The sequence below is a fragment of the Thamnophis elegans genome, chromosome 5 (genome assembly GCF_009769535.1).
Source record: "Thamnophis elegans isolate rThaEle1 chromosome 5, rThaEle1.pri, whole genome shotgun sequence".
NCBI lineage: Eukaryota > Metazoa > Chordata > Lepidosauria > Squamata > Colubridae > Thamnophis > Thamnophis elegans.
The window spans coordinates 91,943,690-91,968,693 of NC_045545.1; the positions used below are offsets into that span (position 1 = coordinate 91,943,690).

General features: G+C 43.1%; 1 protein-coding gene across 1 annotated transcript in view; it reads left to right on the plus strand.

Moving 5' to 3' along the window:
* The first annotated feature begins 348 nt into the window (after nucleotides 1–348).
* The window catches only part of COL9A3 (collagen type IX alpha 3 chain), a 67,693-nt gene continuing 43,037 nt past the window's right edge, over nucleotides 349–25,004 (plus strand). Inside the window, exons 1-11 of the mRNA XM_032218378.1 lie at nucleotides 349–947; nucleotides 5,881–5,949; nucleotides 7,990–8,025; nucleotides 10,544–10,615; nucleotides 11,076–11,129; nucleotides 15,621–15,656; nucleotides 17,459–17,482; nucleotides 18,203–18,256; nucleotides 19,162–19,215; nucleotides 21,039–21,077; nucleotides 22,833–22,889. Of these exons, the coding sequence (XP_032074269.1) occupies nucleotides 885–947; nucleotides 5,881–5,949; nucleotides 7,990–8,025; nucleotides 10,544–10,615; nucleotides 11,076–11,129; nucleotides 15,621–15,656; nucleotides 17,459–17,482; nucleotides 18,203–18,256; nucleotides 19,162–19,215; nucleotides 21,039–21,077; nucleotides 22,833–22,889 (558 nt within the window). The 5' untranslated portion in view covers nucleotides 349–884. The remainder of the gene's footprint in view (nucleotides 948–5,880; nucleotides 5,950–7,989; nucleotides 8,026–10,543; nucleotides 10,616–11,075; nucleotides 11,130–15,620; nucleotides 15,657–17,458; nucleotides 17,483–18,202; nucleotides 18,257–19,161; nucleotides 19,216–21,038; nucleotides 21,078–22,832; nucleotides 22,890–25,004) is intronic.

The following is a 25,004-nucleotide window of genomic DNA, read 5'->3' on the forward strand; positions in this document are numbered from 1 at the left end:
GGAGCCACAAAGGTCCCAACCAGAAGCCCCCATTCAATTCTGGAGCTGATAGGAAGGCCGGTTCCTCCATCATAGAGTTTCCTCCTAGCCTGGCATCCTTTTTCCTCTACCGGTCCTAACTGAAAGCCCTATCAATTTTGGAGCTGACTGGAAAATCCGCTCCTTGCCATAGAGACGCCCCCCTGGTGCGCCGTGCTCTCCCACCCCCACCCTCCACAACAAAATTGTGGTGCCATCCAGTGACAGGGAGCTGCAACAGTGGGATGAATAAGCCGCATGCGGCTCCAGAGCCACCGTTTGCCGACCCCTGACCTAGAGAATATCCATGGATATTTTGGGGCCACCATTGACTGCTCTGATGGGCTGTTGTGTTCAGGGGATTCTCCAGACAGTAGCTTAATATTTGTGCAGAAAAGCTTAAAGAAAAATCAGGACATTTTGCAAGGGGAAATAGGCTCTCTTGAGCAAATAGACGAGATACACCAGCTAAACCAAGCCTTTTTTGGGTGTACAATGGGGCCTCTTTTCCTGCCGCTCTCTAGCTGAAAGCACACAGCAGGCTCTAAGAAATCTTGAGCTGTGAATGCAATGCCTCATGTCCAACTTTACAGTTGGACCAGCCCTTCTGCCCCTCCTCCTTTCTCCCCCACCTTTCTGGAGAACCTGGGTGGTGTTTTCCCCCCTCCCCTTTCCTCTCACTGAATGTTGCTCCTGGTTCACCCATCTGCCTCTCCTTGTCGTTCTGAAAAATCTAGAAGGAAGGTGGGTTTGTTCTGAAGCAAAAGGTGGATTGGATCAGCAGGGAAGGAGTTAATTAAACTTTGAAGGAAGAAGAAGACTTCTCTTCTTTCCTTGGGACTGGAAGGAATTAAACAGCGACAACTATGGCTGGTTTATTTTTCCTTGGAATACTTTTATCTCAACTTTTAGCCATCACCTCTGCTCAGGTAAGAGTCCCTTTGGCTTTTGAAAGGCCAGTCCTTCAATCCTATAAAATTGAGGGCTAGATAGATTGCTATACTTATGGATCCAATAGACTCCTTTAAAATAATTAATGATGATGCTGTCTTGCTATATATATATAGCAGAATAACAGAATTGGAAGGGACCTTGGAGGTCTTCTAGTCCAAACCCCTGCTCAAGCAGGAAACCCCATACCATTTCAGACAAATGGTTGTCCAATCGCTTCTTAAAAGCCTCCAGTGTTGGAGAGCACAAAAGCTTCCAGAGTCAAGCTGTTCCACTGATTAATTGTTGTAACTGTTAGAAAGTTTCTCCTTAGTTCTAGATTGGTTCTCTCCTTGATTAGTTTCCTTCCATTGCTTCTTTTTCTGCCTTCAGATTCTTTAGAGAATAAGTTGACCCCCACTTCTTTGAGGCAGCCCCTTAGCTATTGGAACATTGCTATCATATCACCCCTACTCCTCCTTCTTTCCATGGGTGTATGTGTCTAAAGTTGCATACACCTCTAACATCTATTTTATTTTTATTTATTAATAAAAATTATATGGTCATCCAACTCACTCATGGGGACTCCAGGCAGCTTACAGAAATAAGATTAGTTCTGATAAGAATATTTGTAGCTCAGGGTTAAAATGTGGGGTCCTTGGTACCCTCTGATCTTCAATGTTTTCCTGCAGATGTTTTATTACCAAACTAGGTAACATCATCAGTGCATTATTCGATGACGTTATGTAGTTTGATCATGAAACTTCTGCAAGAAAACAACCAAGCTCAGAGATCACCAAGGACCCCTCATAAAATTAGTTACACTTGGCACTGGGAACTTCTAATGATTTACTCAAGATCCATTTTCTGGTCACAACCTCCACAAAATTAAGACAATAAATATTATCCTAAATGTTGGTCTCCAGCTACTTAAAACCAAATTCCATGCAGAAATGGGTGATATTTTTTTAAAAAAAATTTAAATAATTTAATAATTTAAATAATGAAAATAACAACAATTAATAAATTTGTGATACATCTTTAAATGTTCCCTTGACTGAGTTTCATGCTTAATGAATAAAATTATTATTTTTATTAAATTTATTATTTTTATTAAATTTATTATTTTTTATTAAATTTATTATTTTATTACATTTATTAAAAAAAATTTTAAATAATGCTGGGACGTTTTTAGAAAAACTAAAGAAAAGTTACACTTGTGCAATTAATCTTTATCATCCCCATGGATGCCCTGAACTTTTCATAGAGGAATGGATAAATGGGACTATTTTTCTAAGCCAATTTCATAATTGAGAACTTTTAAGAGTAAAAATGGTCTAGTTTTACTGAGTTGGACTTCCAAATCACACCAGGAGCAGATAATAGAAGGTTTTAAGTCACAGGCCCTGTCACCCAGTAGCCAAACTGTAGTTAAAATATTTGCAATTCCCTTTTTCCTTCTTTAGTAAAAAATAGGATTATTATTTTTAAAGCAAAAAGTTTTTTTGGGGGCGGGAATGCTTCAGGTGGAAGGATTAAGTTTCACAAAGTACAAAATCTCCTCAGTTCTGTATTTTCAGCGACATTCACAATTAAGTTTAGCCCTCTACTTGCAGTGCATTTGAGGCAAAGATAAGGGATTTATCCTGTTAAAAAGTCTATTTTTAAAAAGAACCCTAAAACAGGTTAATGTGACTGAATAATGGGGAAAAAAATCCCTTTCTTAATTAGCAAATCAAATGTTTTTGGCAGTCAAATTCAGAAACCTGGTATTGCCTCTCCTTAGATGTGAGCACATCTTGCTATACAATGAAACCTTTGTCGGTCAAAATTGGTTGAAAGTTTCTTTCTGGAACCAAGGTTTTTTTTCCCCTACATAAAGAAACCTTTATAGCATCTTTTTTTCCCCCTGCATACCTAGAGCTGAAAATAAAACACTGCTGGAATTTAGAAAGCGGTGCCATCAAACTGAACTGATGTTGCTCTCTCCACTCTTTGAAAGAGCTTTATAGCTCCCGCTGCCTTAAGAAAGTTTAAAACATTTTCAAAGATCCATCTCATCCTGGGCGTCCTTTTTTTTAGCTATTACCATCTGGCAGACGGTACAGGGCAATAAAAACAAGGACAAATAGGCTGAAAAACAGCTTCCATCCCAGTGTAGTAACTATATTGAATTCTATGGCACAGTGCAATATTAATGCAATATCGGGTTTTGCATTTCAATTATATAACATGTGAAGGATGTGTCTTTGTGTTTTATAGTTATAATGTACACTGAAGGTGACATTTAATTTCATTGTATGATGTGCAATGACAATAAATTAAACTGAACTAAACTGTGACATTCATTGGAACTTAAAGATATACCTGTACCCACAACCCTGTTATAAAGGTGTCCACTACTCTTGCCTCCCAATGTTGTGGGTGCCCCAACACTGGAGTGTTTTAAGAAGAGATTGGATAACAATTTTGTCTGAAATGGTATATACCAGGTTTCCTGCTTGAGCGGGGGGTTGGATTAGAAGACCTCCAAGGTCCCTTCCAACTCTGATATTCTGTGATTATTCTATTGGTTCTACCACAAAACCGCGGACAACAAAATCGCGGTCGATGAAAGCGCGTATGTGACGTCATCACAGCGCGACGAAAAAGATTGAAAAAGATCAAAAAATGTAAAAATAAAGCTAAAACCTTCCCCTACCCCCCCCAAACCTAACCCTAAACCTAACCCTAAACCTAACCCTTAACCTAACCCTAAACCTAACCCTAACCCTAAACCTAACCCTTAACGTAACGAAAAACCTAACGCTAACCCTTAACCTAACGCTAAACGTAACGCTAACGCTCTAACCCTAACCCTAACCCTTAACCTAACCCTTACCTTTATGTGAATCGGCTTGCTGTAATTTAATTTTTATTTCAATTTTTCGATCTTTTTCGTCGCGTTGTGATGATGTCACATACGCGATTTCGTCGACCGCGCTTTTGTGGAACGCGCTTTTGACGGGTCACGTATTCTATTATTCTAACTTGAAGGCTGTCATAGCTTGCTTAACCTGCTTCCTGAATTAACCTATTTTGGGAGCTGTCACAACAGAACAGGTCATAAATGAATCAAATGGCCATACATAAAACCCCACCCCAAAATCTAATGCAAGTTGAAACAAACCAAGATTAACAAGATGAGTGAATGCACATCTACACAACTTTAGTGATCTAATTAAGTGCAAACCTGTTGTGGCCCAGCAGGAGCCGTTGGAGCTGCCACCAGACTCCGACAGCGAGGGGCCCTATGAGTCAGCTCTGGAGGATGTGGAGGACCCTGGACAGGGTTCCAAATCCGAGCAGGGCACAGAGAGGCTGGTTGGCCACCAGGAGGCACCTGAGCCTCGGACCAGTGGGGAGGAGACAAGGGAGAGTGATCCGGACGTCAATAGTGAGTTGTTCCTGGATGCATGGCATCGAAGAGCTAATAGGCGTCAGGAACAGTTGCGCAGTTACAGGAGGTAATTGCACTCAGCTGGTGGTCATTAGGCTCCTCTCCAGACTATAAAAAGACTACTTGTGCACACGCCTCTCTTGCAGAAGTCAACACAGGATCGAATGTCGGAGAACATTGTTATGAGCTTGGCAGGCTGGATTGCTGCCAAGCTTTATCTGTGTTTATTGCTGCCCAAGCTTGTCTGTGCCGGTTTGCTGCCAAGGATCTGTCTGTCTGTTAATTAAATGCCGTAACTTATCTGTGGCTCGGAGTATGCTTTGGTGTGGAACGAGGGGGGTCAGAACAAAACCCATTTTTAAATAGCAATTGCGCTTATATATACCGCTTCACTGTGCTTTACAGCCCTCTCTAAGCGGTTTACAGTGTCAGCATATTGCCCCCAACAATCTGGGTCCTCAAAGCACTCCAAATAGTGCTTTCTCTTCCTGCCCCCAAAATAACAACATTAGAAGGGACCTTTGGAGGTCTTCTAGTCCAATCCCTGCTCAAGCAGGAGGCCCTGACTCACTCCAGACAATGGCGGCCCGATCTCCTCTTAAACCCCTCCAGTGGTAGAGCACCCACAATTTCTGGAGGTAAGCCCATTCCGCTGGTTAATTGTTCTCATCATTTGAACCGTTAAATATTGTTCCGTTTATAGGGAGTGGAAAACTGAGCCTTGTTTCCCTAGCAGATAATTTTTTAAAAGTTTAAATGATTGGAGTTTCAGAGTGGTAAGCCTTTTCTGCTTCATTCTGCTTTCGCTCTCTTGAGTAAGGTGGTCCCAACTTCTTAGCTGGACGTTGGGGAAAGTGAGCTTCAAAACTTGTTGGAGTTTATGGTCTGCTGGGGGTTTGCAGTGATTTGAGAGAACCTCTCGCTAAGATTCTGTGCAGTTTGGAGAATCCCATTCCTGGCTGGCCCCGCCCCGCCCACCCCTCCCAGAAGTCCCCACGCAACCTGTTTTGGATGCAGATAAGTGCAGGGTGCACACGGAGGTTCGGGGAGGGCAAAAACGGGGCCTCTTGGAAGACCCATTTCCGGCCTCCAGAGGGCCTCCGGAGCTTGGGGAGGCCGTTTTCACCCTCCCGAAGGCTCGGAAAAAACCTCCGGAACCCAGGGAGGGCAAAAACGACCCCCCACCCCTGGCCACGTCCGCTATGGCCACTGGACAGAGCACTCCTTGCTAAAAATTTTGAACCCACACTTAGAGAGGGCTATAAAGCCCTGTGAAGCGGTATATAAGTCTAAGTTTGCTATTGCTATTTGAAGCAATAGAAACAGCTCCAAAGAAGAAAACCCAGTTCACCAGAGGGAGGGAGAATGGGTAGCAATGAATTTCACTTCCTATTGGGATTTTAAGAGTCTGAATACTTTGCGTTGTCATGCGCTGCTTTCAAGCGGTAACTTTCTTCTGAAAGAAATTGAGGCTTCAATTTTCCTCTCTCCAGAGGCCAGGAGCACGAGGCTTGCCGGGACCGCGAGGGCCTCCTGGGTCACCTGGAAAGGATGGCATTGATGTAAGTATCAAGGCGGCCAGAGTTATAGTTCAGGCTGGAACCTGAATGGGGGCAGATTGCAGCAGGGGTGATCGAAAAATATCATTTTATGTCATTTTATTCTATTTTTCATATTTATGCATTAGATTATTGTATTTTATCTAACTCTTGTATTTTACCCCACCTTCGTTTTAAAGATTTTAGATTTAGATTTTTAAATCTTTAGATTTTATTGGTAATATGTGTTTGAACCTGTACATTGATATGGCCTATAGGAGTGATGGCTAACCTTTTGTTAAACCTTGTGTGCCCAAATTGCGCGTGCACGTGCATTAGTGTGTGCATGCCCAAACCCACATTGCAATGCGCTCCGCCCCCTGAGCATGCACACACAACTCCCCTGCACTCCCCTCGCCCCCTGAGCATATGCGTGACCCCCCGCAATCCCCTTCCTGCATGTGCAGGACCACCAGTGCCTCATTTTGGGCCTAGCAGGCCACCCTGAAGCCTCCCGGGACCAAAAATGGGATGGGGGAGGGGAGCGCACCACACATCCCTGTGCTCTATTTTGGGCCTAGCAGGATTACCTGAAGCCTTCTGAAACAAAAAAAATGGGGCACAGGGAACACACCATCCTCCCCCTCCCACCTCCGCCTACGCACATCACTCCCCCTGTGCATGCACACACGACCCCCCCCCGGCCCTGCGCATGCACACATAACCCAGCCTGCCCCCTGTGCATGCACTCATGACTCCCTCATACATGCACACATGACCCCCACCCCACCCCTGCGGATGCACACATAACCCGGCCTGCCCCCTGTGCATGCACACATGACCCCCCCCATGCATGCACACACATGACCCCCCGCATATGTGTGCAAAACTCTCCCCCCCTTGTGTGAGAACCCCCACCCTTTCCCGCACAGAGACCCAAAAAATCAGCTGGTTGGTGGGAGGCCCATGTGCATGCGCAATGAAGCTGAGATGGGCGACAGCTCACTTGGTCGCAGAGTGGGCTCCGCATGCCACCTTTGGCACACGTGACATAGGTACGCCATCATGGGCCTATAGGCTAATCAATCAATCAATCAATCAATCAATATAAATAAGTCCACACTAGAAGAAGAAAGGGATGGAAGGTTACTGTGGTCAACTCCTGAATGGTTGATTTTATGAAGTTCTGTGTAGACTAGAATCTTTCCTTTTGCCTTTATGAGATTACCTCAGTCTAACTTTCTTGAGGAGGCACCAAGAAAAGTCAATTAAAGCTTCTTCCTCAGGAAAAATAAAAAATAAAAAGGCCACAATTGCTTCTCTGGGACAAATCCAAGCCCCGATTCAGTTCAATTAAGGCAACACAAAAGCTTAATCACAAATTACTAAGACGACTGCTTAAATACATGCTTCGTTAGAAAAGTCTGGTTTCGCCCTGTGATCAACATTAACATGAATTAATGAAATGTTAGGAAATCTGGCATCCATCAAGTTTTGGTAACCCTGTTGGATTGTTTGGGGGGGGGGGAGAATCACAGGAATATGTTTTCACGAATAATTTATTCCAGCAAAACAACACGCCACACTTTGGAGAAAATAATTATTTTCTGTTATTTTAAAATGGGTCCACCTCAACATAACAGAGATACAGATTAACAGGGTTGGAAGGGACCTTGTAGGTCATCTAGTCCAACCCCCCAAGCAGACCCTACACCATTTCTGACAGATGGCAGTCCAGTCTCTTCTTGAAAGCTTCCAATGATGAAGCTCCGACAACGTCTGAAGGCAACTTCTGTTCCGTTGGTTGATTGTTCTCACTGTCAGAAAATGTCTCTTTATTTCCAGATTGAATCTCTCTCCTTGGTCAGTTTCCATCCATTATTCCTTGTCTGCCCCTCAGGTGCTTTGGAAAATAGCTCGACCCCCTCCTCTCCATGGCAGCCCCTCAAATATTTGAAGACTGCTATCATGTCTCCCCTGGTCCTTCTCTTCACTAGACTAGTCCTGCCTAGTTCTTGCAACTGTTCGTTGTTAATGCTGCTCTCTTTTTCCTTATCTGTTTAGGGAGAACCTGGGCCCCCAGGCCTGCCAGGACCACCAGTAAGTATTATTCTCTTGGGACAATATTATTTTGTTGGAACAATCTTTTTTTTTAAAAAAGTTTTATTACTTTAATTAAACAAAAACACAAAAAAAGAATCATCTTTCGTTAGTTACATCTTGTAGAAAGCGTGTCGATTGGTTACAAATACATTTATTTTGTGCGTTTCTTCCACAATCCTTACATATACTTTATTCAAATTGAGTTGTACATTTTAAATCAAAAAAGAAAATTTATGTATTTTACTATCCCTGTACCACCATTCTCATTTAATTACAGTTATTTAAACATGTTTTTTATCTAAAATCATTTGTATTTAAAGACCCAACCACCTACTGGCATTCATTCGCAGTTTCAATAAACCTCCAATAACATTACACCTTTATGACATATTCTGAAACAAATTCAGTTAGTAAGATATCTAAACAATCTTCAAGACATAGGTAGAAATAAATTTTGGTAGGAAGGAGACACAACTATGGAAACAAAAAAGACTGCAAAAAAACCTACTAAATATCTGGGCAGCTTTTGAGATGAGGGAACATCTCCAGACCATTTTCCATTACGTCATTAGTACTTCTGAAGGAAGAAAGAAAGTTAAACCTAGAGAAGCTTTAAGCTTGAGAGATATGGGGATGAATGAGAAGGTAACAAGACATTTAACCCTGCAGCCCACATACCAGTTGGTAATTCACTTATTAAAGCTGGGTATTCCATCATCATGTTGTTACAGGTTCTGTGTATATTGACAGAATAACAGTTGGAAGGGACCTTGGAGGTCTTCTAGTCCAACCCCCTGCTCCAGCAGGAAACCCTATACCAGTTGTTAAGTAAGCTTCCCATTGGGAAAGCGAGTACATTCAGCGAAGCGTTGTGAGAGTTGTGTTGGAGAACACACAAACCAGCATATGGAGACACTGCAGTTTAAATGGCTTTTACTTTCATGGAAATAGAGGTATCAGAGTCCATCAAACAATCCAAGTCATACACGGTTAAAACAGTCAGTCATCATTGCCTTTCAGTTAAGGGATAATCCAAATAACATAGTCCAGTATCATATAATCAGTCCGGTACAAAAAGTTTGCTAACAGTTGCAAAACTTACAATAGCTCACGGTACTTTCTAACAGCCAGCTTCCAAAACAATCAGATCAGATCAGCCCAGCATCTAACAGAGAGCTAACAGTCACTCTGGCTCCCTCTTATGGCCGATTGAGGAAAACAGCAACCAATCACATTTTACAGTATGATTTAAAGAAACAGGTACAGCATTGCTATATGATTTATAGATTGCCAACCCAACCGTTAGAATTATATTCCTAACTCCAGTGATGGCTAACTTTTTTGTTTTCACGTGCCGAATGCGTGAGCATGTGTGCCACAGAGTGGATGTGTGTGCCCAAACCCATAATGCAATGCACACGTGTACCTCCCTGTGCACCTGCCCACCTGTGCATGCGCATGCAACCCCCCCCCCCAGTGCCCCATTTTGGGCCTAGCAGGCCTCCCTGAAGCCTCCAGTGATGGAGCACCCACAACTTCTGAAGGCAAACCGATCCACTGATCAATTGTTCTTATTGTCAGGAAATTCCTCCTTAGTTCTAGGTTGGTTTTCTCTCCTTGATTAGTTTCCAGCTGTTGCTTCTTGTTCTACCATCAGGTGCTATGGAGAATAGGTTGACCCCTCTCTACTGTGTGGCAGCCCCTCAAATGTTGGAAGTCTGCTATCATGCCAACTTTGTCTTCCTCTTCCTTAGAAGAGACATGCCGAGCTCCCTCAATCAATCAACCAACTTATTGTTTAGCTTTAGATTCCTTACTATCTTTGTCGCTCTTCTCTGCACTCTTGTCAATTCTGAAGTGAATCTGGCTGAAGCCATATTGGAGGTTTCAGGGTTGCTACACAGCAGTGGGAGGGGGGGGAATAGTTAGATGGGGTTTTGAAGCCAAAGCAGTAATTTTTTTGCTGTGGGAGCCAAGGACATTCTCACAGGTGTCTAGCCAGAGGAGGAGTCAGTAACCCAGCAACCGGCCGGCACCTAGATTGGACAGCGCAACCAGTGACTTGAGGGGAAACTTTTACTTTTACTTAGGTGAAAGCCGCCCGAAATATCAGAGTCGGCTTTCACCAGTTTGGGCCAATATGATGTTCAAAATAAACTATTCTTTGAGGTGCTCAAGTGCACCTCGGAGTTTGTTTTCTATGGGTGCATTAAAGAGGTGGGTTCCTACCAGTTCGCACCTATTCGGTAGAACCGGTTGGTCAAATCTACCGAACCGGTTAGAAGAGGTTCCACCAGTGGACCCGGAAAGCAGACCACACCTACAGAAGAGGTTCCAAAATTTTTTGAAACCAACCACTGGTGCATTATTTGGAGCCCTGTCACCCTCTTTCTAGAGTCTCAACACCTTTTTTATATCAGGGTGACCAAAACTGGGCACAGTATTTCAAGGGTTGGCTTATGCCTTATGACTTGGTACTAATATTAACAGCACTTGTCTATTTACCTGGTTTCAGGGACTCAAAGGATCACGAGGAAAGAATGGGAAGAAAGGAGATGCTGGTTTGCCAGGCCTTCCTGGAGTAGATGTAAGTATTCAAGCTTCCTGTGTTTTCATTGTCTTCTCTTCCCGTCACCCACGGGGAGATAAATTTCTTTACCCAGTGGAATGTTTATTGTCTCTGGATCCAAAAAAATTCCTTGGCCCCTGATCAGTGCCAAACAAACACTTTGCCAAGTTTTCAATCTGACTTCGACCGTTAAGAGTTTCTTGTTGGTCTTCCATCCAAATATAAAACATGGTCACACTTTGGCTTAAGGAGAATGATCGTTCTTCTGTTTTCAATCTTCTCCCGATTCCCATTCTCTCTAATACAGGGGTGTCCAAACTTGGGAACTTTTAAGACTTGTGGACTTCAACTCCCAGAATGCTGGCTGGGGAATTCTGGGAGTTGAAGTCCACAAGTCTTAAAGTTCCCAAGTTTGGACACCCCTGCTCTAATACATTCCTAGTATTCTTTCTAATATCGTCTTCTTGTTCATTCTCAGGGTTTAACAGGTTTGGATGGCCCGCCTGGACCAATAGGGTCGCCAGGAGACCGAGTAAGTAATCGTTTTATTGGTACTGAAGCTTCATTATTTGTGCAGCTCTTCAACTAAGGATGAGTTATCCCAAGTTGTGTCCAGCATGGACTTTTTGAAACACGTTGCTGTTATTATTAAGATACGAAACAAGATTTTTTCAAACTTGACATGTGTTCACTTCAACTCCCAGCATTCCCTATGTCAGCATGCTGGCTAGGAAATTGTAATTCAGACATGCTGACTGGAGAATTCTGGGAGTTGAAGTTCACCCATGCAGGCTAGGGAATTCTAGGAGTTGAAGTACACACATGCTGACTGGAGAATTCTGGGAGTTGAAGTTCACACAGGCTATCTGGGGAATTCTGGGAGTTAAAGTTCACACATGCTGACTGGAGAATTCTGGGAGTTGATGTTCAAACATGCTGGTGTGGAATTCTGGGTGTTGAAGAATACACAGGCTGGCTGGGGAATTCTGGGAGTTAAAGTTCACACAGGCTATCTGGGGAATTCTGGGAGTTGAAGTTCACACATGCTGCCTGGAGGATTCTGGGAGTTGAAGTACACACAGCCTGGCTGGGGAATTCTGGGAGTTAAAGTTCACACATGCTGACTGGAGAATTCTGGGAATTGAAGTTCATACATGTTGACTGGAGAATTTTGGGTGTTGAAGAATACACAGAGTGGCTAGGGAATTCTGGGAGTTAAAGTTCATACAAGCTATCTAGGGAATTCTGGGAGTTGAGGTACACACAGGCTGGCTGTGGAATTCTGGGAGTTGAAGTTCACATATGCTGACTGAAAAATTCTGGGGTAATTTGGAGAATTAAAGTTCACACATCTTAAAGATGCCAACTTTTAAAAATACTTGTGTGAAGGAACTTGTTTTTTTATTTTATTTAATTGACAGTTCCCCCAACATCTCCTAATAGGATTTTCATTGGGAAAGATTGTACATTAATTAAATTTCTGCAAATTAGGGGACTGAGCTGAGAAAGGGTTAGGATTGGGTGGATGACTTCTTATGAGAACTGACAGCCGTGTTTAACAACTTTCCAGTTAGAAAGTGAAATGTTCTCCTCCAGAAGCTATTACAAAGGAAAGCAACACACACAATTATTTTCTAGCCAGACAAAGTCATGGGGGAAATAGACTGGCAAAGCATAAAGCAATCTTTAAAAAAATGAACCTGGCATTTCTGAATTTTTAAAAACTTTAAAAAAATTGCAGCCTCATTTTTGAAGGCAGGTGGGAGCTAATTACAATGTTTTGCCTGCTGTGCATGCACTTCTACATAGAAGGTCAGCTTTAATAGACAATAAAAAATATTGATAGTCTTGAGCACAATCTATCTATGTATTATGTACTGAAAAACCGGTATATATATATATTTGTGTTTTTATTTGTGCTGATAAATAAATAAAGGGAGACTAGTATAGATCTATTTCAAGCTATTTAGCTCTCATTAGCTAGCCACACCCTTACTGGGATTCGAACCTGTGCTGTATTGCATCTTAGGCAAAGGTCTTAGCCATCAAGCCACAGGTCTCCTCCTTATCAGCTGAAGCCAGGGAAGAAGGTATATATTAGTGTCACAACCCCTGGTAAGCCCCAATTATGGGAGGAAGCTAACTGCTTCCAACATCTGTCTATCGGCTCGTCACAAGAGTTCATCACGACAGAAACCCAATATTTTTACTGTTGCCTTTTGTTATATTTGTGGTTTTTTTTATTTGTGCTGATAAATAAATATTTATTTATCAGCACAAATAAAAATAAAAAATAAAAAAACACAAATATAACAAAGGCAACAGTAAAAATATTGGGTTTCTGTCGTGATGGACTCTTGTGACGAGCCGATTGACAGATGATGGAAGCAGTTAGCTTCCTCCCATAATTGGGGCTTACCAGGGGTTGTAAAAATCTAATAGATACCTTTCACCCTGGCTTCGCTGATAACGGATAAGAGCCTGTGGCCTAATGGCTAAGATCTCTGCCTGGTGTGCCTAGTATGCCATATAGCCCAGGTTCAAATCCCAGTAAGGGTATGGCTAGCTGATGAGAGCTAAATAGCTTGAAATAGATCTATACTAGTCTCCCTTTATTTATTTATCAGCACAAATATAAAACACACACACACACACACACACACACACATATATATATGGCTCTGTGTGTGTGTGTGTGTGTGTTCGTTCCAGCATAACTCTGGAACACCTTGAGCAATTTCAACCAAACTTGGTATACAGATGACTTACTCTCTGGAAACAAATACTGTGGGGGTAAGACACCCCTAAAACCCCGCGGACTGTGTGTTCTGTTAAGATACAGCCTGTTGTGCCTTAAAATGACTTCTACTGTACTGCCGTAAAAAAGCTTCTACTGTGCTGCGCAGTGGAGTTGCCCTGGTAATGCCTTCACAGTACTCCACAAAGGGGCTCCCTCTGGTAAGGGGGAAAATCCAGCATTAGAAATTAAGTAAATACCAGGGCAACGCCAGGTTATCGGCTAGTGCTAAATAAATGCCAGTCTACTGCTGTGCAAATAAAATGGCAATACCTATTGCAAGACTAGTAAAAACATTGCTCATCTTAAACTAAAGGCTAAATTAATGTCAAACGTTTGCTATCCAAATTGAATGGCATTGAATTAAACTGAACTGAATTAGATTGAATACTAGTATGATTAGTCCAAGTATGATTAGACCCATAAGGAATTTGACTTTTTTTAGTTGTTTTCGTTCAGCCCCCAAGATTCAAGACAGTCTTGCACTCTTCTCTGCCCCCAGCGCACTCTTAAAGGCTTTAATTTTAGCAAAATTGAATGGACTTTGACAGCTATTCAAGTGCCCAATTAAAGGCAAGCATGTCGACATGCTCTCCCAAGTTGAAATGCAGACTCTGAGAATTTGGTCAGGTGGAAAGGAAAGGAAGAAAAATACCTGGCCACACGGCAGAAGGGAGAGGAAGCAAGGAAAATTACACTAGAAATGTGAAAAATCACTTGAGGTGGAAAAGAAGGTGGCTTCAGTGGTGCAGCCAGTGGTTTTATCAATTCAGTCTGAACGGGAGAAATCAGTCAGTTATAATTTAGGCATTCCTCATATGCACAAACACAAGCTTCTTTTGATCCTATTTCATAGCATTTTCTTCCATTAATCCTCCTTCCTTCCTTCCTTCCTTCCTTCCTTCCTTCCTTCCTTCCTTCCTTCCTTCCTTCCTTCCTTCCTTCCTTCCTTCCTTTTTCTTTCTTCTTTCTTTCCTCCCTTCCTCCTTTCCTTTTTCTTTCTTCTTTTTTCCTTGCTTTCTTTCTTTTCTTCCTTCCTTCTTTCTTTCTTTTCTTTCTTTCTTTTTCCTTTCTTTTGTTTTTCTTTCCTTCCTTCCTTTTTCTTTCTTCTCTCTTTCTTTCCTTCCTTTCTTCTTTCTTTTCTTTCTTTTTTTCCCTTTGTTTCTTTTTTCTTTCTTTCCTTCCTTTTTCTTTCTTTTTTCTTTCTTTCCTTCCTTTCTTCCTTCCTTCCTTTTTCTTTCTTTCTTTCTTTCTTTCTTTCCTTGCTTCCTTTCTTTCTTTCTTTTCTTCCTCCCTTTCTTCTTTTCTCTTTCCTTCCTTCCTTCCTTTTTCTTTCTTTCTTCTTTCTTTCTTTCTTTCCTTCCTTTTTTCCTTCCTTCCTTTTTCTTTCTTCTTTCTTTCCTTTCTTTCTTTCTTTTCTTCCTTCCTTTCTTCTTTTTTCCTTTCTTTCTTTTTCCTTTCTTTTTTTCCTTCCTTCCTTTTTCTTTCTTCTTTCTTTCTTTTTTCTTTCCTTCCTTTCTTCCTTCCTTCCTTTTTCTTTCTTCTTTCTTCCCTTCCTTCCTTCCTTCCTTCCTTTCTCTTTCCTACATTTAGTGCTGCCCATCATACCACAGGGTAAGTCTGGGTGGCTTACAATCCTAAAAGATAAAAACAATATAAGCCAAAAGACGATGCATCTGCTGGTGAAACATAGGCACTAACCTCACCGTTGATACAAAATCTATGAGTGGCACAAAGAGCCATGGAAAGATACATGCATTACAAGGCAAGATAGAAAGACCTGCGCATGGATTGGAGAACAAATGAAAGTATACAATACCATCGAGAGAATAGAAGAACTGAAAGAGGAACAGGATGGTCCCATAGCAAGAAGCACTGGTGGCAGGTGAACTAAGGCAGGCAGTCGTACAATGGATCCCACTTGATAAAAACCGTCCATGAAAGAGGCCTAAAACAGGATGGATGGATGATATCAGCAAGTATGGTGGGACCAATTGGCAAAAGAAAGCTCAGGACCTTCTTGGTTGAAAACATGCAGAAGAGGCCTTCATCCTGCAGCCGATAGGCAATGGCTGAAATGACTGCAGTCCAGTGGAAAGATGGGGAGGGTGTGTATTTTTTCTCTCTTAATCTGTCCTACTTTTCTTCCAAGAGCCGAGGGATTCTTATTGTATCAGCAGTCTTTTTAAGATGGAGAGTACTAATTTTTGTGTTTTGTCCACCTAGGGAAGTATAGGAGCAGCGGGAGCTGTTGGGCCAGCGGTAAGTGAAGAGATCCATGTCTATTTCTCCCATTAAGCAATCTAGTAAAAACATTACATGGGAAAATCCCATTGTGGTAAAAATCCACTTAGGGTTAAGGCAGGGGTGGGTTTCTCGCCCCGTTCCAACCGGTTCGGTTGGAACGGGACCGGCGGCGTCCTCGCGCACACGTGCGGCGTGCACATGCACGCGCGTGCATGCGTGCGGTGCGCGCATGCGTACTAGCGTCTGTGCGATGCTCCAGCTGCTCCTGGAGGATCGCGCAGGCGCTGTATGCGTCCTGCGCATGCGTGGAAGCGCAGAACTCGTCAAAACCGGGTAAGGAGCGCGGGCGCGCAGGTGGGCCCTTCGCCGTTCCCGGAAGTTACTTACTTCCGGGTTCGCCGACCAACCAGTTTGCAGGGACCGCCACGAACCGGTTGAAACCCACCCCTGGGTTAAGGGTAGAGTAGAGTAGAATAGAATAGAATAGGATAGGATAGGATAGGATAGGATAGAATAGAATACAACAGAAAGTATAAAATAGAAAATAGAATAGAAAATAAAATAGAATAACAGAGTTGGAAGGGACCTTGGAGGTCTTCTAGTCCAACCCCCTGCTCAGGTAGGAAACCCTATACATTCAGACAAATGGTTGTCTAATCTTTTCTTTAAAACCTCCAGTATTGGAGAATTCACAACTTCTAGAAGCAACCCGTTCCACTGGTTAATTGTTCTGACTGTCTCCTTAGTTCTAGGTTGGTTCTCTCCTTGATTAGTTTCCATCCATTGCTTCTTCCAACCTAGAACTAAGAAGAAATTTCCTGACAGTTAGAAGAATTAATCAGTGGAACTAGTTGCCTCCAGAAGTTGTGAATGCTCCAACAGTGGAGATTTTTAAGAAGATGTTGGATAACCATTTGTCTGAAGTAGTGTAGGGTTTCCTGTCTAAGCAGGGGGTTGGACTAGAAGACCTCCAAGGTCCCTTCCAACTCTGTTATTCTATTCTATTAGTCCTGAATATTAGACAACAAGCTGTGATAAAGATTTATCACGAATTTTTCATTTTGCAGAGAAAGAGAGTTTAGTTCTCCACTAAACTCAAACAGGTATTTTGGCTCTATCAACTAATCAAATCTTTAAAACATTAAAAATAGGGTATAAATATTAAAAAGAGGCAAGGATGATGAAAACGTAATGTTAAAAGTTAATTAAAAGGTGGGAGGGAGGATTTTCTGAACTCTAAGTAGCCCCATAATCATTTCAGTTTCCCATGTATGCATTTTTCTATCCCTTTGCCAAAAAACCTCTATATTTATATTATGGGAATATGAAATGTTTGTATCCAGTTGTCTATTTTGACATACAGGTAGTCCTCGAGTTATGACCACATCTGAGTCCAAAATTTCCATTGCCAAGCATATCAGTTGTTAACTGAGTTTTGCCCCATTTTACATACGTTTCTTGCCACAGTTGTTAACTGAATCAGTGCAGTTGTTGAGGTAGGTTACGTTGTTAAGTGAATCTGGCTTCCCCATTGCTTGTCAGAGTTTGCAAAAGGGGGGGTCACATGACCCCAGGACCCTGCAACCGGTTCATAAATATAAACCGGTTGCCAAGCATCTGAATTTTAATCTTGTTGTGACCATCAGGTTGGTTGCTGCAAAGTCATAAGTGTGAAAATTGGTCCTAAGTCACTTAGGTTGAATGGTTAAGGACTGCCTGTAAGGGAAGAGGAATGGGTGGGAGGAGCATATTTCCAAATGACCAGCTCTTCTAGAATTGTGCCAATTTAACTATGCGTTTTCCTTCTCGTTTTTCAGGGCAAAGGACCATCAGGGCCACCGGTAAGTTTTTTTTTTTTTAAAAAAAATTATGAATAAGAATAAATGTGGATTGAATTGGGGTCCTTTAAATTGAGTCCTGAAGCCATTCTAGGCTGTCTTTAAAGGGCCGGAGGGATCAGAGAAAGAACTTGGAGCAGAGCATGGAAATTTGGAGTCCTTGGCTCTTTTTTTTTTAAAGAAAAGAATAAACAATAACATTTACCGTATTTTTCAGAGTATAAGACGCACCTTCTCTCCCCCCTCCCAAAAGAGAGTGAAAATCTGACTGCGTCTTATACACTGAATACAGCATTTTTGGCCTCCAAAACCCCACTCCCTTTGCAAAAATGGATGTGCAGAGGGTTTGGGAGGTTTGCAAAGTGCTCCTGGGGGCTGGGGAGGGCAAAAACAGATGTTTTTGCCCTCCCCCCGCCCCAAGGAGCACTCTACAAGCCTCCCAAACCTCTGCATGCCCTTTTTTTTTTCAAAAACGGGCGGTTTTTTGCTTGTTTCCCCCCACCCCAGCTCCCAGGAACACTCTACAAGCCTCCCAAAGCTGTGCATGTCCCACACACACACCCTTTTTTTTGCAAAAAACAAGGTGTGCAGAGGGTTTGGGAGACCTGCAGAGTGCAAAAAAGTTTTTGTAAAAAAATACCTCTTCAAAATCATGGTGCGTCTTATACTCCGGTGCATCTTATAGTCCAAAAAATATGGTATTTGTCTTTTCTCTTTTAACAGGGACCTCCAGGCACCAGTGGGCTTCCAGGAGGAAGGGGGCAGAAAGGCTCACCAGTAAGTTTTGTTCTTTTTCTTGTTCTGATGTATCCAGGGTAGAATTTCATAATGGGATAAACTTAGTGATAGGATTCAGCCGCTTCGCACTGGTTCAGGCGAACGAGTTGTTAAATTATTGATCTCCCGCTATTAAAGTGGATCCTGAGCGCTGTGCTGCAATGGAGAAACAGGAAATGGAGCAGCCGGCATGATGGAAGGAGAAGGCTGCTTTCCTTCTTTCTTCTCCATGCTCAAGTGGTGGGATACGACCAGTATGTCCCGCTACGGGCATACCGGTGCCTGCTGGGAGTACCAGATACTGTTCCAGTACGGTACTCCGGAGGGCCCACCCGTGATTGTAAAACCTGGGATTCTAGCAGTCATAAATCAGGTCATAAATCATGAGCCTTGGGGGCGGAGTGGTTAGAATGCAGTATTGCAAGCTAATTCTGCCGGCTGCCAGCAGTTCGATCCTCACCAGGTTGCAGGTTGACTCAACCTTCCATCCTTCTAAGTAAAATGAGAACCCAGATTGTTGGGGGCAAGATGCTGACTCTGTAAACCACTTAGAGAGGGCTGTAAAGCACCCTGAAGCAGTATATAAGTACTTTTGCTATGTGAAGTCTCGCTTAATGACCATGGCTAAAGAGTAAAATCAGATCTGGCCATATAACCTCTCATTTAACAACCACAGCACTTAATAATGATTTTTTTCCAGTGCCAATTATGGTCATAAGTGGAGGACTACCTTACTACTAAGCCATACGGAAGGCGCGAAAGCCAAATTTGCTCAGACATAAAATATAAATAGAGACATTTTGTCAGCCAGTAAACTATATAAAGATGCTTTCCATAAATTATTGAATATAATTTAAGTTGAAGGTGTCTGCTTTTGAACTGATTTTATTTCTCCTTCTATTTAGGGACCATCTGGACTCCCAGGGTTTCCTGGGTCACAGGGACCTCCGGGACCACCCGTAAGTTATCATTTGTTTCAGATCAGTTTGTTTCAGTTCCGCAAACTTTCAGGATTTGACGACCGGCGGGATTGGGGGATGGAGAGAGGGATGATTCCGTGCGAGTGGCTGGCAAGCTTGTGTACGCAGCTCCCTTTGCACGAGCAGCGGGCATGCATGGCCACCGCTCACACAAATGAAGCCTGAGGGCATGCGCTTGCCCAATGCTTGCAAGTGGGGATGTGCACACGTGCTTGCTGGCTGCTTCCACACCCTGGTTCTGAATGGCTCACGGCCCCATCCCAGTAGTGAAATTCAATTTTTTTTACAACCGTTTCTGTGGGCGTGGCTTCGTCGGCGAGACGTGGCTTGGGCATGGCTTGGTGGGCGAGGCAGGGGAAGAATACTGCAAAATCCCATTCCCTCCCCACTCTGGGGCCAGCCAGAGGTGGCATTTGCCGGTTCTCTGAACTACTCCAAATTTCCACTACCGGTTCTCCAAACTACTCAAAATTTCCGCTAACAGTTCTCTAAACTACTCAAAATTTCTGCTACTGATTCTCTGTACTACTCAAAATTTCCGCTACCAGTTCTCTAAGCTACTCAAAATTTCCACTACCAGTTCTCTAAACTACTCAAAATTTCCGCTACTGATTCTCTGAACTACTCAAAATTTCTGCTACCGGTTCTCTAAGTTACTCAAAATTTCCGCTACTGGTTCTCCAAACTACTCAAAATTTCCGCTACCAGTTCTCTAAACTAGTCAAAATTTCTGCTTCTGATTCTCCGAACTACTCAAAATGTCTGCTACTGGTTCTCCGAACTACTCAAAATTTCGCTACCAGTTCTCTAAACAACTCAAAATTTCCACTACTGGTTCTCTGAACTACTCAAAATTTCCGCTACTGATTCTCTGAACTAACTCAAAATTTCTGCTGCCGGTTCTCCAAACTACTCAAAATTTCTGCTACTGGTTCTCCTAACTACTCAAAATTTCGCTACCAGTTCTCTAAACTACTCAAAATTTCCGCTACTGATTCTCTGAACTAACTCAAAATTTCTGCTGCCGGTTCTCCAAACTACTCAAAATTTCTGCTACTGGTTCTCCTAACTACTCAAAATTTCGCTACCAGTTCTCTAAACTACTCAAAATTTCCGCTACTGATTCTCTGAACTAACTCAAAATTTCTGCTGCCGGTTCTCCAAACTACTCAAAATTTCTGCTACTGGTTCTCCTAACTACTCAAAATTTCGCTACCAGTTCTCCAAACTACTCAAAATTTCTGCTACTGGTTCTCCTAACTACTCAAAATTTCGCTACCAGTTCTCTAAACTACTCACTAAACTGTCCCGTAGAGACAGTGATAGAGAAGGGCATATCCTGCTGATCCCAGGGACATGGCAATTGAGTCATATGTATGAGAATTGCAGATCATATGATCGCTTTTTGCCACCTTCTGACAAAAAAAGTTGATGGGGAAGCCGGATTCACTTAGCAACCGTGTAACTAACTTAACCATTGCACCGATTCACTTAACAATAGTGGCAAGAGAGGTCGTAAAATGGGGGTAAAACTCATTGAATAAAAATTTCACCAAGCAACAAAAATGTGGTCGTAAGTCGAGGACTATCTGCATATCAAACCATCGGTTAAGCAGATTGGTTGGGTTTAGGCAACTTACTCAAAAAGCAAGAAAACAAATTTAACCAAGTTTGGCATTGTGACAAGGCTCCTGTTGGCGTTTTTTCTGGATCCAGGTTAAGCATGCTACATGTGCTTTAACAATGCTGGGTGTCTGTAAGCTATGCTCCATATGTAACGTGCTGCATTTTCCTTGTTGCAGGGCCTCCCTGGAGTGTTTGACCAAACTAGAGATCTTCAGGTGTGCATTTTCCCACCTTTCAGGTTTCTGTGTTGAGATCATATTGAGTTGGCATATGCAAACATCGAGGTTATTTATTTATGTAGACCAGTGTTTCTGCATCTTGGCAACTTAAAGAGGCATAGACTTCCAGAAGTCCCAGACTAGGGCATTGGTGTGAAGGACTCAGGAATAAATTATAGCAGGGTTCATCCAAAATGTCTCCCTGCCTTCGCAGGGTTTATTCTTTTTATAAAGTTTTTACAAGCAAAGCAAAGGGCATATAACAACAGCATTGTAATTGGCATATCCTCCTTGTCAATCTCTAAGAACATCCCACCCAGGATGGAGTCTCTAGATGGTTCCTGGTACAGCCTGGTGAAGCTAATTAGGTGAGATCATAGACATCTGAGGTAACCAGCTACTAAGGTCATGGCAGTGTGCTGCGCATGTCCTTTCGTAACCTTTCCTCTATCCTTACAGTGGTGGGTTTCAATTTTGTTTACCACTGGTTCACTCACGCACGCTTGTGTGCGCAATGCTTCTGCGTATGCGCAGAAGCGTCTGAGCAGGTGGGTGGAGCCTCCTGCCGGCCCCACTACCAGGTCACCAGATTTGGACCGAACCGGGAGCAACCCACCAATGGACTGGAGACTTTTGGGAGTTGAAGTCCATGCGTCTTCATGTTGCCAAGGTTGAGGAACACTAATTTAGGCATTAGGCAAAGTCTCTTGAAATTAATCTCCTTTACAGTGATGCAAAATTGTACCCTACCAACAGAAGAGAATATTTGTAGCTCAGAGTGTATTATATGATCCTTGGTTCTCACCAGGAAACTGTGAGTTCTAGTCTCCCCTCAGGCAGCTGAGTGACTTTAGGCCAATCACTAGGAGACTGTGAATTCTAGTCCCGCCTTAGATACGAAAGCTGGGTGGGCGACTTTGGGCCAATCACCAGGAGACTGTGAGTTCTAGTCCTGCCTTAGACATGAAAGCTGGGTGGGTGACTTTGGGCCAATCACCAGGAGACTGTGAGTTCTAGTCCCACCTTAGACATGAAAGCTGGGTGGGTGACTTTGGGCCAATCACCAGGAGACTGTGAGTTCTAGTCCCACCTTAGGCAGGAAAGCCAACTGGGTGACTTTGGGCCAATCACCAGGAGACTGTGAGTTCTAGTCCCGCCTTAGGCATGAAAGCTGCTGGGTGATCTTAGGCCAGTCATTCTCTCTTAGTCCAACCCACCTCACAGGGTTGTTGTGGGGAAAATAGTGGGAGGAAAGTTTGTTAGATATGTTCATTGCTTTGAGGGTTTTTTTCCCAAAGTAATAAAGGTGGGATATAAATAATCAAATAAATATGCCTTCAGTTCTCCAGTCTGGAATGAAACAATTGAAGAAATAACCCATCCAAATACTAATATGGCTGGACCCTACTTAGCTTGGGATCCCATACAAAACCACCAGGGCATAGCCAGCTACTGTGACACAAGGGGAAATCACAATGAAGTGTCACCTCACAGTGTTGTGGACACATGAATGAAAGCTGACCATTAGTGCTGCAGAGCCCAAGATACTCAGGACTAAGTGAGCTGTTTTTGGAAGCTTGACTGAGTAGGAACACCAGCTAGAATATGAAAATCAATTATGGTGTTGTTAAGCAATGGAGCTGCCAGTCCCAATTGAGATCAGTGAGTGAGCACTATCTACTGATAAAAACGGCCCATTTTGTGAATTATTTTATAACTCTAGTATTAATTTCTGGTTTGTTTGGCATACAGTGTCCATCGCTTTGTCCACCTGGCCTTCCAGGACCCCCGGGAATACCAGGATTCAAGGTACGGAATACTTTTTAATTGAACTGAGGACTCCCTGAGATATATTCTCTGTCTGGGAAATCTTTATCATAAGTTAGTGGGTCATTAGGAGAAGTCTGTGTATCAGTCCTGCCTCTGCCAAGGTGGCGCAGTAGTTAAATGCAGCACTGCAGGCTACTGCTAGATCAGCAGGTCAGCGGTTCAAATCTCACCGGCTCAGGGTTGTCTCAGCCTTCCATCCTTCCGAGGTGGGTAAAATGAGGACCCAGATTGTTGGGGGCAATATGCTGACTCTCTGTAAACCGCTTAGAGAGGCCTGAAAGGCCTATGAAGCGGTATATAAGTCTACTGCTATTGCTATTGCTTGAACCTTTAAGCAATAGTGATCCTTAACTCCATTTGTTGAGAAAGGTATAGTTTACTGGAGGTCAAGTGGAATACAGTAAAGCAAAGCCAGAACTGAAGTTCGCATGCCAGAACTTTCAGTATAATTTCCTCCGTCCCCTGCCTCACGGTCATATCCCATTGCTGGTCCTCCCCATCGTCCAATCAATTTCAAAGAAAATGGTTTTGAAGCGGACATGCTGAGTGTAGACTCAGGGATGTCAAACTCAAAGCCTGGGGGCCAGATCTGGCCCGCACGGTGCTTAGATATGACCCATGGGGCTGCCCTGGAAACAGTAAACTGGCCCGTGGTAGTCTGCCAGCAAAACTGGAGCTCGGGAGGGCCCCGGGCGGCCCTCGCAAGCTCCGGTTTTCCCTGGCAGCGGGTAGCATGAGGCCGTCACAGCCGAAAACGGAGCTCGGGAGCCCATTTTCGCTGGCAGGGTGCTCAGGCCACCACAGGCGCCCCCTGACACGAGTGATGTTGAGCTGGCAATGCCCACCCCAGCTTCCCGAGGCCAAACACAATCTTGATGTGGCCCTCAATTAAATCAAGTTTGATGATTTGTAGACTGTTTTGCAGCTGTATTCTTCTCCCAGGTAAACAACCTTGAAGTGCTTTCTCTGAAAGGCACACACATTTCTATCACTTTCACTTTCCCCCAAGCGTTCCCCCCCCCCCGTTCATGGCGGATTGGCGCCAAACGATATGAGAGTGCAGGCACAAGGTGGAAATTCTCACACTGTGATTTGTTTCTTCCTGCCCGTGAACTATCTGGAAGCATCGAAATGGCCTCTATCAGCAGCAAAAGGATGAGCTAGGGAGATGAAACTCTAGAAGTAGCAGAATCCTAGAACTTAACAACTGCCTTGCTTAGCCACAGAAATTCTGGCCCCAATTGTGGTTGTAAATCGAGGCCTACCTGTAAGGCTGATCTAAATAATTTACAATGGCCATAAAGGCTGAAGGCATTCGCCGCCTTTTCAATCTTCTAGTTCTCAACATTCACATCGGAAATAGAAAGGAAATTCCTTCTTCGGCGATTCTGTAGACATAATACCGTGTTTTCCCAAAAATAAGACAGGGTCTTATTTTCTTTTGAGCCCTGAAATAAGCGCTTGGCCTTATTTTCGGGGAGGTCTTATTATCTTTGAGGTGCAGGAAGTGGCGAGTGTGGTCACCTCATGGCTGTTGCTGTGTTGCAATATTTTAGGGGAGGGCTTATTTTCAGGGGAGGGCTTATATTAGCACATGCACTCAAAAGCCCGATTGGGCTTATTATCCAGGGAGGTCTTATTTTCAGGAAAACAGGGTAATAACCTTTTTTTGGGGAGGGGGTTCTGAACAGTTTCAGAGCTTTAGAAATGGGATTCTGGAGATTCTGAGGAGGGAGGAAGGGAGAGAAAGAGAAGGAGAGAGGGTAGGAAGGGGAAGAGAGAGGGTAAGAGTAGGGGAGAGGTAAGGGAAGAAAGAAGGGGAAGGAGAAGAGGAAGGAAGGAAGTAGAGAAGGAAGGGAGAGAGAAAAGAAAAAAGAAAATAAGGTGGTGTCACAACAGGCGCTAGGGATGGTAAACAAAACAATCCAAACTGTACCTTATAACCTTTTAAATGGAATAACAATAGTATAAGAATGGCAAAGAAAAAGAATAACCATGTGAATGTATACCTAGAATTGTATGTAAGAGAATAAATGACAGTAAGAATATAAAGGATAATATAGGTAAACAATATTTGGTTATAAATAGCTAAGT